This window comes from Perna viridis, chromosome 13 (assembly GCF_037379345.1).
Source record: "Perna viridis isolate PV_CMFRI_1.1 ecotype Kerala chromosome 13, ASM3737934v1, whole genome shotgun sequence".
NCBI lineage: Eukaryota > Metazoa > Mollusca > Bivalvia > Mytilida > Mytilidae > Perna > Perna viridis.
The window spans coordinates 5915338-5934297 of record NC_142457.1 but is presented as its reverse complement, the minus strand read 5'-3'; the positions used below and the strand labels follow the sequence as shown (position 1 = coordinate 5934297).

Genomic DNA, 18960 nt, shown 5'->3' with positions numbered 1-18960 from the left:
AGAAAGTCCGTCCGACCATACGTTTGTCCTTCCAATACACTTTTTTGTGAATGCAACTCTTCTGAATTCGATAGACAGATTTGATTAAAATTCTGCAGGATTGTTAGACATGATATGTAGTTGATCACACTGACATAATATTTCGAAAAATGTTATTGGAATTATGAGACTTTTTACGGCGGATGGGACATTTGGCTACGTTTATAGGAATCTTGTTAGAGAGATAACCTGTCCTATGTTACACATACTGTCCTGACCGTTCATTGTAGACGACTGGGTGGGTCACTTTCAAGGGGGTGGATCCTGGATTTTAGATAAGGGGGCGTACAGTTAAAATTTTGAGGTTAAATTTTTGAAAAATTTAAATAAACCATGTGTCAGATGATTAGTAATCACGTTGAATGATACTGTTTTGTATACTTTGAATGTTAAAACGGATGGAATGCGACGACATCTCTCTTCAGATACTTTATTAAGCTGAGGACAACCCATGCCTTGTAAATTTTAGGGAGGGCGCACGCCCGCCACTTCCCTACCCGAATCCGCCGCTGGCCATGGGTCATGGCTTTTTTATCGCGTTGTCTCTTTGGTATATTCTCCAAATCCACTCTAAATTCTATATTCAGTACGTTGATTTCAGAACAGTCAATACAAATAAAAATGGCAATAAATCCGACCAAAATACCAAAGCCATAAATTCAGCTAGGGAACAGAAGTAAATTCAATATTGTGTAGCACTCGACAAACAAGGTCAACCATCAAAAAACACCACATGACTGTTAAGACTAACAAAAAAAACGTGACCTAAGGGTCAAGTGAGTGTCAATTAAAATATCAATAGGTAAACCAATATTCCTTTCATGAAAAATAAAAATGTCCAATTCCCTAAAACCCATGAACTTCAGAGGGCACAAACCATAATACTACTCGTCATTACATTAAGCATTAGAGTCTGGGAGTGTGGACCATGTTTGGGATTTTTTTTTATTTCGTTCGTTTGTATTCATTTGTTTTACTCACGCAACATTCGTCAAATTCTTCACTATCGTCTTCGGATGGATCTAGGGTCTCCTGCGTATTCCGAGAGTTGCCACATACTTTTTATTCAAAGGGGTTCCAGTCTATAATCATTTGCTTATTTTTGTCCAAATGTTGTAAAAAATTTACAAGATTTTCCAACAAAGGGAGCTTCGAACCCCGGATCCATCTCCTTTGAAAGCCTTTAAGATTGGGCACCAACTATTTTATCAGCGAGGGTGGGGGCAGGTATCTTAATAAAAGTTCCAAGCTCGGAGATATTTTTAACTAATCCAGTAACAAGTACTATCTTTAAAAAAAAAGAGATGGCCAACGCGGTAAAATTTTGTTCTTTCTACTTTTAATTTTCTGCGTTTCATTTAGGAAATAACACATGGCACGCAATTTCGATACATTTTTTTCGAACGCCATCGTGTTATCAGTATTAGGCCAATCGGGAACAGAATTGCGATCTGGTGACTTGCGTTTCCATGGAAGAGCGTCTTTAAGGTCAAAGGGTAAAAAGCAAAAATATACCGACTGCGTCGGAAAAAAGTGAAAATTCTAATATAAAGTCCTTGACAGGCTTTGAGACCACAACTGTATTCGATTTTCTATTGCTATATGAACAGCACGCGATTTATTGGGCATGGCTTGTGTGTGTGTAAATTACTGCCCACCTTAATCATGTAAAAAACACACGTAACACGTACCGGAATAGGTCATGAACATGTAAAAAAGAAGTACCGTTATCGTCCAATTGGAATCGAAATAAATCACGGAAACTCCATTTTCTCATTGTTTTTTTTTTCACGAGCTGACCAATTATGTCGCATTATTTTACCCTGAGCGATCAGGGGCGGATCCAGGATTTGAGTTTAGGGAGGGCGTTGATTGAATTAAATGCCGTGCAAAGCAAGGCAAAAAATATTATTGGGTGAAACTTGTGGTGAAATTTTGTTTTTCTTACCGATTTAGGGGCGGCGTACGTCCGATACGCCAGTACTTGGATCCGCGCCTGGCGATAGCTTTAATCATTGTTTTACCACGGGCTGACAACTTATGCCGACAGCTATTGCTCGGGGTAAAATAATGCGGCATAAATAGTGGAGTTTCCGTTATTTATTTCTTAAATAATACCCCCATACGTAAAGAAAGTTGATGTTAGAGAAAAACCGAAATCCCGTACAAAATACAAAATAAGCCACACACCAAATTTGAAATTAATCCATTTATTGGGAGCCGATATATTTTGTGATGAAAATGCTCTCCATCATTTCATAGTGGAAAATGGCAAAAGTCCCACGAAACAGGAAGTTGACATGTAGACAGCACCCGAAATCGCTTCAACACATGCCCTATCTATTTGACGCCAAACTCCAAATTTTAGATCAGATTTTAATGGAACCCAAATTAATTCGAACGGACGGACGGACAAGGTGGTTACAATACACCTCCCACTAGTAAATGATCTAAGCATTAATGTACTGAATCATGACCATTCTAATTTCATAATGTCATACATTGTATGTCCTAAATGATAACCTCTACTCACTGCCTTTTAGCACAAATAGGTTATTTAAATTAATTAAATGGATTTCACGAATCAATAATCAATGCCAATTACCGTAATTCGTCTTTTCGTCACCTTTCAATATTTTTTTTTTAAATTCTATTATTAAAACTCACCCAGAAATCAGGTCTTAAGAATGTATTCATGTATTTTATTACAAATTTTAGTGATAAGTTCATTGACTTTCCGTCCTATTGTCTCACCTAACAATTGGCCATTCAATTTCAAATATCCAACTTTTGATTTTGTTTACAGGGTAACTATGCAAACACATTAAACGTTTCAATTTCGCTCTAGATCATGAACCCTATTGATTTCAACGCGGCATCTTCGGTTTGTTAGCGAAGCAGATGATATTAAGGAGCACAAATATGGCCGGGAGTTTTTGACAGAAGTACGATTTAAAGTGTCATTGGTAAGGAGAATTTTTATCACTTTTCAATGTTGCGTTCATAAAATTTCACAACAGCATTTTAAGGTTTATTTTTTCATCAAACTACTTAGATTTAATTAATGGTTTGTATTTCACTCTGCAGGTAATTATTGATTATATAATAATTTGTTTTCTTGCGTTCATCTGCTGAAATTCTTATTTTCAACGAAAAAAATCTTTAATTTATACGTCTGGACATGAATTAACGAACAGATTAAGCGAAACTGTGAAAACACTTGATTTCACAAGTTAAATGATTGATTGACATTCGAGTTTATTTATTTAATTGTATTTGGTTTTCAAATTTTGATATAAATTATTTGTTGTGTCAGGTTGTCTTAGGACCAAGAGACTCTTCTGGAGTTGATTGAAGATTTTTATCAGAGAGTTGTATTCAAAATAAATAAGTCATCAGGACTACAACTAATACGGTGAGTTCTTTGTATTGGTCCGGGGCGAGGCACAGATTAAAATATTTGATTTCATAACTTTTTTATCAGTGAATATTAGATTTTGAATGTTTTACAATAGCACATGTGTTCAGTAGGTCTCTTTCGGTTTACAGTTGGGATTTGATGTAATTTCATGTAAATACATACATTTGTAAACATGTATATAGAATGAACATATTGCTTATAATTGTGATGAATTGAACAATGTAAAGACGATTCACGTAAAAATCACATGAATATCGGTGACATTCGCTTCTATAAAATAGTTGACCGTTGGTAGGATGGTAAAATGTAGTCTCCCGTCCGCGGGCATATTTTTCGTAGGGAAAATGAATTCACATAAATTCATCTCATTTGAACCCTGTAAAACATTACCAACAAGTTAATCCGGCTTCACCTTTGGAAGTAATTTTAATATGTAAATTATGTTAACTCACTTGAACTATTAACGGAAGAATGAATTTGTCTGAAAAAAAATAACATCCAAAATATCCATATTAGCGAAAAACGTCAACAAATTATACAGGGCGGTAGCCAGCTTTTCTGAATGGGGATGCAAACTGATCACTGATACGCAATTTTCTTGGCTATCTGGTATGGTTTCCCTTTAATTACAGGCTAAGATGTAAATCAAAGTATTTTTTCAAAGGGGGGTGCGATCGCACCCGTCGCACCCCTTGGCTACGGCCTTGTTATAAGGTAACATTCCACGTGTAAAACGCTGCTAACCGTACTGTTCGTGTCAATTACAATTTATGTATTGAACTTAATATCCATTAACGCTACACAGTTTTCTTTTTATTCATTGTGCATGTACTTTATTTCTGTATTGGTTCAACGAACCAGACAAACTTTTCTATATATTTACCAGAGATGTGTATAGTGGGTTTTTAAACCATATTCAAAATTTTCGGAAAATAGGGTAAGTAGGAGGAGAAACATTTAATTTTTCAAAAACATTTAACATTGAGTTGATGGGGAAACAATCTTGACTTTAACAGTGTTTGGGTCAGAATGGTCACAAAATGTTTAGGATAGGCACAATTAAAAAAACTAAAGTGGTAGGATAGCAGGAAAAAGACATTTTTTATGGTGAAGTTGTTTTTTATGAAAACGATATATGAAATTCACATGAAGTGCTCCCTCACCCCCGGAATGTGCCCACCAACTAGTCGAAACTTTAGAAACTGTAGATACTTGTCTCCTTGTTTTACGTTAGCAGCTAAGTTTTTTAATTTCTTCGAAATCTTTGGACCATTAAATTCTAATAACTAAAAGATGAACTTATGGAGGTAGACCTTGGGCAAGGGACACAACTCTTACAAATCATTGGAACGTTGGTATTCAGCATTTGACATCAATCCCATGTAAGCATCAAAGTTACTGGGATTGATTTCATTCTGTTTTAAATAAAAGCTTGATAGGCTTTGGTGAAATTGTATATGATACAAACATAACGCTGATTTCAAGAGTTATATCCCTTACCCTAGGTGTCCCTCCTTAAATTACTGAATGTTTGCATAGTATAATATAAATGAATCTATTAAACTTTCTAGCCAACTGAAGTACAACAAAACATAAAAAAAAAACACGAAGAGAACAAAAATCAATTGTAGAAATACAGTCACGTTGTAACATAAGTGTTACAATATTTCCAATGCACTTGATACGTGATGAACGAAAACAATAATAAAAAGAACTTTGGACCTTTGGAAGATTATCTTTTCTTCGAATTAAAAACAGTAAAATTTAATTTCCTGGTTAGTCAATCATTCAGCCCATTGTACACAATGACTAGTCATTTTTTTAATAAGATACCAAAAAGCATGTGAAAAATCCTATTTATCGATTTTATCTAAACTATCGAAAGTATACACAACAAATGTTTGCCACATGAACAAGAAAGTATAAACTGGATCCAAAGTGCGGCAAAATTGGAATTGATATCAAGTAAAGCAACAAGTCTTAGTGCAAAAGAAGGATCAAGTATTTTTTATGATCGACTTCCTTTGCAAGTACGTGCCATACATGATCGGAAGAAGATTTTTTAAGAGGAATGTCTAGCATTTCGTGATAGAATTCAAAGCCGTAATCCAAGGAAGATAAGACGCCATTTGGTCCTGAAGCGACGATTTTGTCGGCATGTAATTAGAACATTGAGAACTCCGACGCTGTCTGGTGCTGGACCGACGGTAATGTCGGCTTGTAATTAGAACACTAAGAACTCTCACGCTGTCTGGTCCTTGACCGACAATTGTGTCGGCCTGTAATTAGAACACTAGGAACTCTCCCGCTGTCCGTCCGGGACCGACGGCTGTGTCGGCCTACTGTTCCTTACTACGTGAGTTTCAGTCAATAGTTGAACATGCTGGTCCGCCGTCTGCCGTGACACTTTTATCGATCGAATGTTTTGACGTTGTGTTGTTGTGTTTTGTTTTATTTTGTTTTGTTTTGTTTTGTTTTTTGTTTGTTTGGTTTTTTTTTTTTTTGTTTCCTCTTTTTTTCTTCTTTAATTTCGGGATATGTATATGCGTAATTTTTTTAGACATCAAGATTTTTATCATTTTTTTACAATTTTATTTGAGTACAGGCCATTTCACCACCCAACAAAATCAGGTCCTGATTCCAAAGAGGGAATAATTTTGTCATTTAAAATTTTTTATTCTGTTTAAAATTATAGACATTTTTTTCATTTTTATTGATTTTCACTTAAAAATAGTATTTTAAATCATTCAGAAAGACCACTGTAGGACATCGGGCAACATATGTTTGTGCAAAACTAATAATTGAAAGCACGACCTTTATTTACTTAAAATAGTTTCTATTGATGAAATACTTAAATTGTGTGTTAAAAACACATTTATCAAATGTAAATTTTGTCATCGTCACGATGGATTTTAATATCAAATATACATTAAGTATTAGGCGTCTCTAAGTTCTTGTTATTCTGACAGTGTCAGAAATTGATAATTCTTCACCTTGTTTCTGTGAATGGTAGAATTAATGCGGATAATCTAGCTGCATATTTGTTCCTAATCCAGGTTGTTTTGCGGATTTTCTGGAATACTATTGAAATCAAATTCTGAATTGTTATTTAAACGAGCGAAAAATCCAGGAATGTAGTAAAAATGTAGACTTGCTAAAAGTTCTTCTCCTCAAATTCAAGAATAAATGAAAATGTTTATTGGTTGCATGTATCTCTCTGATAGCAAATCTTCTGATTGATATCGTATAGAATATAATAAACAGGGGATTGTAGCAAGTCTATAAAAATGTGTAAGATAATTATTCTTTTTTTTTTAAATAATAATCAAAATATTTCGGGTGTGAAGGGTGAAGAACAGACATAATTTTAGTAGTGATCTAAAATAATTATCAGAAACAATTGCAAAGCAGTCCAACAATTATTACTGGAAATTTCGTCCGTTTTAAAGAATTCCACGTTTATAACGACGAGTTTAAGCACCTTTTGAATCATGTATATTTGAATATCATAACGATTCTTTTAAAATGGTCGTGTATAAACATTTGTATACGACTTGTATGTTTAATCCTCTAAGAATCGTGCAAAAGCAGTTTTTTTTTAGCGTGACATACACCCGACATATTTAACTCAAGACTCGACCTTTGCAACTTAACTTGGTACTCAAGTGCTTCAACTCAATAATCAACAGTTGTAATTTTGTGACTCGTTACTCAACTTTTCAACTTGATACTCGACCTATTCAACTCGATACTTGACATTAGACAATAGGAAACCCTCGACATATGTATAAGTTACTTAAAAAATTGCATAATTGTTTGAACAGAAATGCTTTCAGTAGGCAACATGAACATTATCTTGTCATGAACGATAAGGGGAAAACGCTTAACGCGACATTTGGGCTGAGTAGATATTAAAATGTTTTTTTTTTTCAGATACAGTTACTAATAAGTTCGATTGTAATGTGAAAAAAAACCATTTAACAATTTTTCTTCTTCTACGAATCACTTTAAATTTTGCATGACCATTGCAGGAAACGTTTTAGTGACATACTACAAAAAACTACCTTAGAATAAAAGCAGCGAGAAATGGTCATTTGCCTGATTTTTAGGTGGAACTGTACTCTTTAACTTTAAAATGAATATAAATACAGTTTTAATTATATGTAGCCTTCTGATTTAAAAGGGAATTTGTACAAACACAATTTGAGGTGCTTGGGCCATTTTACAGTGACATATAATATTGACTGATGTTTATATTTGAAATGTGCTAAATATCTTACGTGTTGGTATTCGATTTAAAAGTTAACTATACAACGATTTTGATTTTGCTGTTTTTAATGTGAAATGCTTAACCTACTTGTTTTTATAACTTTCAATATTTACCCTGCTCGAGTGACTCCATAGATTTATTTCTCATATGAGTTGACTTGGCTTTAATTTTAAACTTTAGTAGAAATTATTCATGAGTTTTCAAAATAACGTAAATAAAATCAACTAAAAGTTAATCTTGCGTCTACGTTACAGTAACTGTATTATGCCATACTGTGACGTGCAGCGTCTGGGGGGGGGGGGGCATGTAGGGTCAGGGACATGCAGGGCAAGGGTGGGTCATGCAGGGTCAGAGGCATGTAGGGTCATGGATTTCAGGGAAGGCTGGCGTAAATAGAATCAAAGGCTGGGCAAAATGAGCCAAAAACATTTGGGGGACGGTTGTGGAGTTAAAAAAAATTCTCAATTTCTTATTAAAAATAATGTCCGCATTTATGGCATTTTTTACGCCTTATCTTGGTTCCATCCGTGGGTCGTATAACTACAACCGTTATCCGTTTCTGTTAAGTTTTTTTTTCCGACGCAGTCGGCATAGTTTCGCCCTTTGACCTTAAAGACGCTCTTCTATGACAATGCAAGTCACCTGATCGCAAGTCTGTTTCCCGTTTGGCCAAATGCTATAAGCTCTGTGTCGTTCGAAAAAAAAAAACTGTTTGAAAATTGAAATTGCGTGCCATGGGTCATTTTCTTGAACGAAATGTAGAAAATTATAAATAAAAAAAAAAAAATTTACTACACCGGCTATCTTTTTTTAAAGAAAGTACTTGTTTATCAATTCAAACATAAGAATTTTAAAAATATGGTGAAGTTTATATGTATGAAGCTGTAAATAGTGTTTTTATTTTACATTCGATGTTCAATCGGAAATACTTGGCCATTTTCGTTATACTGAAAAAAAAGGTGTAACGAGAAAGGCTGAGTAGTTCCACTTTTTGACTCGATGTTCGATCCCTAATTTCTAAAACTTTTAATTCTATACTATGCTTACATCGAGTCAAATTTAAAAGAATATGAAAAATTATGCCGATCTTTGTCAGGCAAAGCATACCTGGTTATATAATATTCGGCAACATCTGTTCTAATGGCGCAACCATTTGGTTTTTATGAGTGGAGGTGGGTGGGGGGTGGCCGGGGTGAAATTTTCTATCCCGCCTTTTTATTCAGAGAAAATGTATGCCCTGCCTTTTTTCTTCGACGCAGATTTTTTTCCTAATTATATACGAAAAAATATGAGAACAATAATAGATTATGCCTTTTTTTCTTATGGCCTGTCCTGCTTTTTTATTTCTTGAAATTTGAATTCTGCCTGTTTATATCAAATTTCATCCTAGTCCTTTGCTGTTCAACACTATAAAATATATCTCAATGGCTGTCTTTTCCCATTCCTCAGAAATTATGATACGAGTTATTGTAACCGGATATCAAACCGATCTGCCCGGCATCGGATAGGCATTTCTTTTTAATGGATTCATTTATTGCTGCTAATAAACTTTTTAAAGTACTTTTCCTTACTAAAATTAAACTAAAATTTATCAACGGATGTATCGCAGCTAGTAATCATTTCATTAGTTTGTTTTTATTTATTTGTTTTGTACGTTTCTATGTACTGATTTAGGACATAGCTATTTTATATATTTAGTGTGATTTCGTAATTTGACCCAATTGTTCCACCTAAAGATACTGTTATTTGATATCTTGATTACACAAGTTATTTACAGTACTCCTCATGACTTACTCTATTTTTTATATTTATTATAGAATAGTCAAATTTATCCGTGATCATGTCTGTACAGTCGAGTCCAGAGCTTTGGAATATCCAAGAAGTAGGAAAATACCTAGAGGCAAACAATCTCGGTTCCTACAAAACTTTATTTTGTGATGAAAATAAAATTGACGGGAAAGTATTATTGGACCTTTCAGAAGAAGATTTACGGCTACCTCCGCTAGAGATTAAAACGTTAGGAGACCAGAAACGGCTTTGGTTTCTCATTGAAAATCTTCGTGAAGAAAAACGTAAAATGGACCAGTCATTGTTCAAGGAAGCTTATTTGAATTTAAAGATTGACGTTGAATCAGACAAAACGTCTGCAAGATCTGGAATTTCAACACCATCTAGCATTATTCCATTATCTGATGAAGATGAGGAAGACATTGTTGACTCGAAACGTCTACAAGTAGTTCCGTTTAAGTTTGCTCTTTCTATACTATATATTTTCTTCGCCCATTTTACGGCTGGATATAGTATTACGTATGCACAAGAACATTTACCAGATCCTAAATCATATCCACCTTTGCCTGATTTTTTCTTGGATATATTGCCTACCGTACAGTGGGCTTACAAAGTAACAGAAGGAGTTATATATTTCTTCGCTATATGTGGATTAACAATGTTATTTTTCCATAAATATAGGTAAATTACGAGACTTTTATGTTACTATATGGATTTTTGAGAGATTTTTCCCCTTTTTCTAACATTTGTGCATGCGATTTTTTATCGGACCCAACTCTTTCTTATATTAAATTTTTCTAGATCTGTCCCTAGTTTAGATACATTGCAATTGACTCGATAAATACATATACTGAGCATAAAATTAAATACTTGTAAACATTTTTCTCGAATAACACATTAAAGTTTTAGTATAATTTATAGTAATATTTATTTGTGTTCTTGGATGTGCTGCAATTCATGAAAAATACCTAGATATTATAAAATTCGCGCTAAAATGTGTGTGAATTTATTCTTTTTTCTAGGCCAATTACTTCCAAAAAAATCCCTGATCTAGCTTTTGTTTTATTCGTAAAATGTTCAGAAATATTTTTTTTTCAAGAGAATCTTGCCTATCCGAAAACAACAATTTTCTAAGTTAACGGGTGCACGTTAAACAAACAAAAAAATTGCACGTGTTTTGATATCAGGCACAATGCTTGTATTCGACTTTTTAATCATTGTAGGTTTCTAGTCATTCAGCGTCTTCTAGCATTGACGGGTACTGTGTATATATTACGCAGTCTCTGTGTTATGTCTACTGCCATTCCAATGCCACAGTATAATTATGACTGCAAACCTCTCGTAAGTACCTCGTGTTAATTTGTGTCATATGCTATTGGGGTTATTGCCAGTACCTTATGGTTATCTGGTGGTTATTGATATTCATTGTGTAATCACCTCGTTTTAATTTGTGTAATATGTTATTGGTGGGGGGGGGGGGTAAATGTTAGTAAGTGAAGTGGTCATACTGCCATAATAACCCTCCAAGACATGCGCGCGCATGCATGTATACAATTATAAGTTTCTGGATCTGTCCCTAATGCAGGCCTTAGGTCATTTTTCGTTTATATTCTTCTGATAAACACGAAATTTTGGCGCCATTTGTCTGTATGAACAGTTGGCATAAAAAAAATACGAATTTGCTAGTAATGATCGTGAGATGTACTTAAATCCTTTCATTAATGAACTACAAAACGGATAAGTAAACGAAATAGAGAGGGACATATGAATGATCCTACTTCACCCCTTTTAATAGTGTTTCATTTCTAACACTTGTGTGATGCGATCTTCTGTGAAATGTCAATCTGATTGTGACTTTAAACATATCAACGAGTATGTCATTGAATTGAATCGACCGGTGCGCTCTGATCGGTGTTGACTATAAACAGATGCCGTTGGTAAAATATTTGATTGCATGATGTTAAATCACTATTTCTAATTTCAGAAATTTGAAAGTGGTTGGGATCGATTGTCTTATGTGATAAAGTTATATGCAGCATTTGGAATGAAGGCGAATGGTACCAAAACATGTGGAGATTACGTCTTTAGTGGTCATACTGCCATAATAACCCTCCTAGTCCTTAGCATTAATGAATGTAAGTAAAGTGGTCACACGGCCATAATAACCCTCCTAGTCCTTAGCATTAATGAATGTAAGTAAAGTGGTCACACAACCATAATGACCCTCCTAGTCCTCAGCATTAATGAATGTAAGTAAAGTGGTCACACGGCCATAATAATCCTCCTTGTCCTCAGCATTAATGAACGTAAGTAAAGTTGTCACACGGCCATAATAACCCTCCTAGTCCTCAGCATTAATGAATGTAAGTAAAGTGGTCACACGGCCATAATAACCCTCCTAGTCCTCAGCATTAATGAATGTAAGTAAAGTGGTCACACGGCCATAATAACCCTCCTAGTCCTTAGCATTAATGAATGTAAGTAAAGTGGTCACACGGCCATAATAACCCTCCTAGTCCTCAGCATTAATGAATGTAAGTAAAGTGGTCACACGGCCATAATAACCCTCCTAGTCCTCAGCATTAATGAATGTAAGTAAAGTGGTCACACGGCCATAATAACCCTCCTAGTCCTTAGCATTAATGAATGTAAGTAAAGTGGTCACACGGCCATAATAACCCTCCTAGTCCTCAGCATTAATGAATGTAAGTAAAGTGGTCACACGGCCATAATAACCCTCCTAATCCTCAGCATTAATGAATGTAAGTAAAGTGGTCACACGGCCATAATAACCTTGCTAGTCCCAAGCATCAATGAATGAAAGTAAAGGGGTCACACGGCCAAAATAACTCTACTTGTCCTCAGCATCAATGGTCAGCAATTGTGTATTGTTTTGAGGGGTTTTTGGAGGGGGAGAGGTGTCTCTTAAAACTTTTAAACCATATTAAGTACAAGTGCACTTAAGAAAACGTACAAATAAAGAAATAGGGTGACAAGTCGAAAACAAGTTTTTTTTTAAGAACGATTCGTTTATATTTATCATTGAAATATCTTGAACAGTTGTATCTGAGGCTTCGAAAGTAATGAAATTAAAATAATGTAATTCATAATAAATTACTATGCTACCAGTCATTTTACTTCCACTTATGGGTCTTATTCGAACATACTGAGTGTAATTACACTACTGAGAGAGTCGACATTGATGTGATATCATCACTATATGATTCTTACTATGCAAAAGTAAACATGAAATGATGACGATAATGATGATAATGATGATATGAAAAAAAAGGATGGGACACAAGGATAATAGAGTCGACAAATTTTGCTTGTCACTAGAAAAAGGGAGGGATGGATATGCTCGGGCTGTTACGGAGCTTAAGGTTCCTACTCCTATCGAATACCACAGCAGAGTTCTTTAACATACGAGGAACGTTGCATCTTTCCCAACACGGGGCACCACTATATGATTTGCGGTCATGTCTTTTGTATTAAAGCCTGACAACCCCAGCATGTAACACGCCAGAGATGCCCCATTCCACCACCTGGGGCACAAAACCCAGTTGTTCTATGGGCAGAGCGCCCTAGCCTCCGGCTAGAGTTCTGAACACTATTTAGTCGCCTTTTACGACAAGCTTGGCGATACTGCAGGCCTATTCTTTTGACATCCGGACCTGCATGGGGCAGCCCGGATGTAAACGTTATTTCTTCTACATAGTTGGTAAAAGAAACCTATATTATGTACAAGGAAATTTGGTTATGAATTTAAACAGTAGACGTAATTCTCGGTGTTATTATACAAAATTAAAGAGTATGAAGCGATATCTTGCAATGCATAAGGTGTGTTGAATTGAAAGCGCAACGAACCCTGTTACTCTTGGCACACAATAGATTATACACAAGTCTCTAAGTCAATGGTAGAACCATTGTTGACCTTTTTTTTGTTTTGTTTTTGTTTTTGTTTTTGTGTTTGTTTTATTGCATGTTCAGTAAATCACAAAGTAGTTATTCGATCAACGGAGAATTTTGAATAATTGCTTTTCTTTACCTTTCAGATACACCTAGAAACTGGACTATTTTCCACACTTTCAACTGGGCTGTAGGACTTTCAGGAATATTTTTCATTCTTCTAGGACGAGGCCATTACACACTTGATGTTCTTTTAGGATTTGTAATCGCTTCGAAACTATTTTCCTACCATCATACATTCGCTTACAATGCAAGTTCAATGAGAATGGACACATTCCGAACAAAACAGTGCTTTCCGGTTCTCTACTTTTTCGAAAAAGGAAATAGAGGTCGCTACCCGTCTGAATATGAATGGCCATTAAAAAGACTTGCTAAAATAGGATCAGTAGTTTCTGGCATTAAAAGTAAATTTCTGTAAGAATGCAATAACAAATTTTGAAATCGAACGGTTTGATTTTTAATTTAGAATTATTGTAAACACGTGCTGTGTGAACTTTAAGTTTTTAGCTCAAAACAAAAATGCTAGTTAATATATCTTTACTTGCGTTGATACTTGGTGTCCGTCGTCGTAGCTTATATTTTACATAGTATTTTGATCGACCCATATTAGGTATTACTTTTTGTGATATTGTTCCCATAGCATAATAATCAAACCATATTATACAATGCACATTAGAGTTCAATTCACTTTAAGACTGGGATTGAAATAGATGTGTAGGCTTGTAAAGAAATCGAAACTAATGTTTTCTAAAGAATTCTCTTTAATCTGTATATAGAAGGAGTTATTTCTATCAAGTATATCATTTTCGTACTTTAAGCTCGATACTAACTAAACAGTAACATATCATGGTTTGCGTCACAAATGATTTAATCCAAGATCAATTATTGCGGTAATTTATAGGAATTATCGCCCTTTTTGTCGTATCATATTACTGGACAGACTTGCGACCAAAACTAATAATTGAAAGAGTACGAAATTAACATTCCAGTGATATAGAGGAACGATAGCTATCACCTAATTTGAGTTGTACCCCTTTTAGGCACGAAATGGGATCACCTGAACACAATCACGGACCCCCAATCTTTTTATGTATCGTGTATGCAGACTAAGGTTTGCTATTGTAGAAATATATTTTATCTATATTTATTTTTTTTTATTTTTTTACCTTGTTTACAGAAAACTTCAATTTGAAGTATGTTCATTTACATTTCTACAGGTGTTGTAGTCCATATCATTTATTTTATTTGTTAATAAAAATGTTACAAAGGAAACAGTGGTTTTTTTTTCTTGAAAGAGAATGGAACCTAGTTAAACACAGTGTGGCGATATATGTAGCTGTGCGCTCGTACAAGTAGGAGAGAGTAATGTATTATGTACATAAGAACATACTGTGGCTCTCTCAACTGTAATAGTCGTTTTTTACATTTACTTAATGAAATCTATTTTAGCAAGTTTTTTTTCAAAGGGACGTATGAATGGCTTGGAATAAGTTATTTAAATATTGATAGACCACTTTCCTCTCTCCCCCGACATTTACTAATGAAATCTATTTTAGCAAGTTTTCTTTCAAAGGGACGTATGAATGGCTTGGAATAAGTTATTTAAATATTGATAGACCACTTTCCTCTCTCCCCCGACAGTTAATATCTTTCAGTCATCATGAAACCTATAAATGATTCCAAAACCAATAGAACACACGATCAAGAATGAAATGTCCTTACAAGCAAAATGTCCTTCAAATTCGATTAAATCTCCTGTAACCGAAATCACTTACATTCTTCACAAGAAATGTACAACCTTCATATAAAGTCTCACTAAAATTGATCGACCTTGTGACATATCTAACTGTATAAAGTTGTTTGTACATGGCAGATTGAGAATAATCCTAATTATCTAACTTAGCAGGTCCCATTTTCAACACTGACTGAAAATTATACTAGCAATGCCTCCAACAACAGCAGAACGCTCATTTAGCGTTCCATTATCTTAGGTCGACAATGGAACAAGAAAGATTGTCTTCTCCCGCCATTCTGAACATTCACACAGTATTCTCCCGCCATTCTGAACATTCACACGGTCTTCTCCCGGCATTCTGAACATTCACACAGACATTGATATCGATCTGAAAACTGTTACTGACAAAGTTAACCAAGCAAAAAATCGAAAAAGTTGTTGACCAGACAGTATTCGTGTGTTCTTTGTGCGTGTGATCTACGTTATAATAAGGATCTAATTATATAAAAGAAATGAATAAATATCTTCTCAATGTTAATCAAATAAGGACTTTTTTGTCTTTTAAGAAAAATTAAGATTTCATTTCATCCACAATATAATAACAGAATACATGTGATATATACATGCACATAGACCAGGGTTCATATACATGCAAAAAGATCTGATCATTTTTTTTTAATTTTCATATGTTGTCTTTGTCTTCCCGAATAACCTGTATATAATATTAGAGAAGACCCTGACAACTTATTGATTGAAATTACCAATAATTGATAAAATAGCTGTAAACAGAAACGTTTAACTAAGTAGTTTTATAATTCCTTTCTGGTGAGATAGAATCATTCAAAAAACTCATATATCTCCAAGCTTCCGAGGACTTTGCCCCCTACTAAGGCTCTGCCCTGGACCCGCTGGGGCCTTAAGCAGTCTGAGATCCCTCGTCGTATTTTCTGCGTGCACTTTCAGTTTTATTTAGCTACGCCACTGGCACACGAAAATATAACGCAGTTGATGAGAAGGTACATAGAAGAGTATGTATGAACATCTCAATGAAGCGACCATGGCAGCGATTCACCCATCTACAATCATGGGGTGTATACTGTCTAGCGGGCTTCTACAAACAATAAACGTAAAGTTTAAGGCTCTAGTAGGACCCAACATACAAAAGCTAGCACAACTGTATATATCTAAAGTTGGTATAATTGACAGATACCAAATGATTACTATTATAAACCACAAATAACTTTTCAAACGGTGACAATGCTAACAAATGTTCAGTCACTGATTTCAAAATCACTGACAAGTTTCTGGTGACTAGTATCAATCAAAATGTTTCAAACTGACTGACAAGGTATTGGTGACCAGTAGCAATGATAAGGGCTACAGACGACTGACTGGTGTTTGGTTTCCAGTATCAATGATAAGGGCTACAGACGACTGACAAGTCTCTGGTGTTCAGTATCAATGATAAAGGCTACATACGACGGACAAGTCTAGTGTTCAGTATCAATGATAAGGGCTACAGACGACTGACAAGTCTCCGGTGTCCAGTATCAATGATAAGGGCTACAGACGACTGACTGGTGTCCAGTATCAATGATAAGGGCTACAGACGACTGACAAGTCTAGTGTCCAGTATCAATGATAAGGGCTACAGACGGCCGACCAGTCTCCTGTGTCCAGTAGCAATGATAAGGGCTACAGACGACGGACAAGTCCAGTGTCCAGTATCAATGATAAGGGTTACAGACGACTGGCCAGTCTGTAGTGTCCAGTATCAGTGATAAGGGCTACAGACGACTGACAAGTCTCTAGTGTCCAGTATCAATGATAAGGGCTACAGACGACTGGCCAGTCTCTGATGTCCAGTATCAATAATATGGGCTACAGACGACCGACCAGTCTTTATTGTGCAGTATCAATGATAAGTGCTACAGACGACTGACAAGTCTCGAGTGGGCAGTATCAATGATACATGCAAGGGCTACATACGACCGAAAAGTCCTGGTGTCCAGTATTTATGATAAGGGCAACAGACGACCGACAAGTTTCTGGTGTGCAATTTAAATGATAAGGGCTACAAACGAGCAACAAGTCTCAGGGGATCGTAACAATGATAACGACTACACACGAACGACAAGTTTTTTGTTATTTTTTTCATGGCAAGTGTCAATATAAATGGTCCGCTTGTATGCTGCCGTACCATTCTAGTGAATATTACCCGTACATTTTTCACGCAAACAGACAAAGGTCAGCCAGAGTTTGGTGTTTTTACATGCTGAAAAATTTTCTTAGCTTAGAATGCTGAACAGAAAAAAAATAGTATACGTAATGAGTATTCTTTGAGTTCGCTCACCGAGTTCACAGTACTGTACTTCAGATCAACTTTCACCGAGTTTATTATTATAGAGAATACCAATAACTGTTAATGCAAGCATGTTTGGTGTTCAACTCTTCAATATATTGTTTGCTTGTTTTTGTTTCTGTGGTTATAACAAATTCAATGATTCATGAAGCTATCGCTGCCTACGTTGAGCAAAACGTAAAACAAACTAAGAGAGATAATCCATTCTTTCCTACCTTTGGCTGTAAGTTGAATGTTCTGGCACGAGACCGCAATTAATTTTCAAGTGCATTTCAATATACACAAGTATTGAAAAATGCTCTTTTATATTAATGCGTGTTCGTCGGTGAGCATTCCTATCACACTCCATGGGTATATCAAGCTTGCGCAGTTAACTTGAAAGGGTCTATTCGACTTCTCGCGGCACGAACAGGGGAGCATACCCTAAGCGTGGATATATCTGTTATTTGATATGAACTATCATAACTGTTGGGCTATACTTATTGAGGTTTCTTATATGCATTAAATGTTATGTCTATGTTTCGCGTTTGGATCGCGCCTCTTATGTGCTCTTTCCAATAAAATATCGCATTGAATTGAATTTAATATATACGTTCAGTACGTGTATGAAAAAATAAGGTTTAACAAACAATTTAAGTAGCATTCTTTTAAGAATCATGCAAATTCTGTAATATGTTATTCACCCCAAAAAGGCTTTTATTTTATTTTATTTTTATTTTATTTATTATTATTATTATTATTTTTTTTTTTTTTGTAATGATGAAATGTATAATTATTCATTCCAAACTGTTTGCTCTTATGAAGTAATTCGTATTGTCAATCCAATAGTTTCTATTGTATTTTAGTGTCATTTACACAGAGGTATTTCCCTTAATTTGGAGTTTTACAGTACATGTTCTACATAATTTTTTCTCCTAATAACAAGGATTATATGGAAAGCTTCATGTTACTTTCTATTTAGTATAACATTTTAAACAAAATGTCAAAAATAAAAGTATGTAGGCTTTGCAACCATGCATCACATTTTGCACGATTCTTATCTGTATGTTACTTAACAATTTACAAACTGAAATCTGTTTGGCTGGTTTAATTTTTCTTCTGGTTAATAATGTTTCATTGACATATTAGTAACTTAACTTGTGATATGGTGAATGCCAAAAATTATGTAGAAAAATATGGAATCGTAATTTTGGTTCTAAATGTCAGAATAGGAAAATCTTCAAACTGAAATAATAGTCTTTGATCAGAAAAGTCAAACTGCTGAGCAAGAAAACTGCTTTATTCATAAAAAAAAAATATTTTAAGTTAGCACAATTCTACTAGTTATATTCAAATATCAAATTATCTCCTGCAATTGTGATAATATATGTCATAAT

The 18960-nt window shown here is 34.9% G+C and overlaps 1 protein-coding gene across 1 annotated transcript; it reads left to right on the top strand.

The window, feature by feature from the left end:
- The first annotated feature begins 2857 nt into the window (after positions 1–2857).
- Positions 2858–15009, top strand: LOC148599366 (sphingomyelin synthase-related protein 1-like). Its single transcript, XM_088559042.1, has 6 exons — positions 2858–3005; positions 3356–3454; positions 9548–10199; positions 10742–10859; positions 11503–11653; positions 13574–15009. Exons 3-6 carry the CDS (start codon positions 9571–9573, stop codon positions 13903–13905), a joined length of 1230 nt encoding a protein of 409 aa, XP_088415168.1. The 5' UTR covers positions 2858–3005; positions 3356–3454; positions 9548–9570; the 3' UTR covers positions 13906–15009.
- The last annotated feature ends 3951 nt before the right edge of the window (positions 15010–18960 follow it).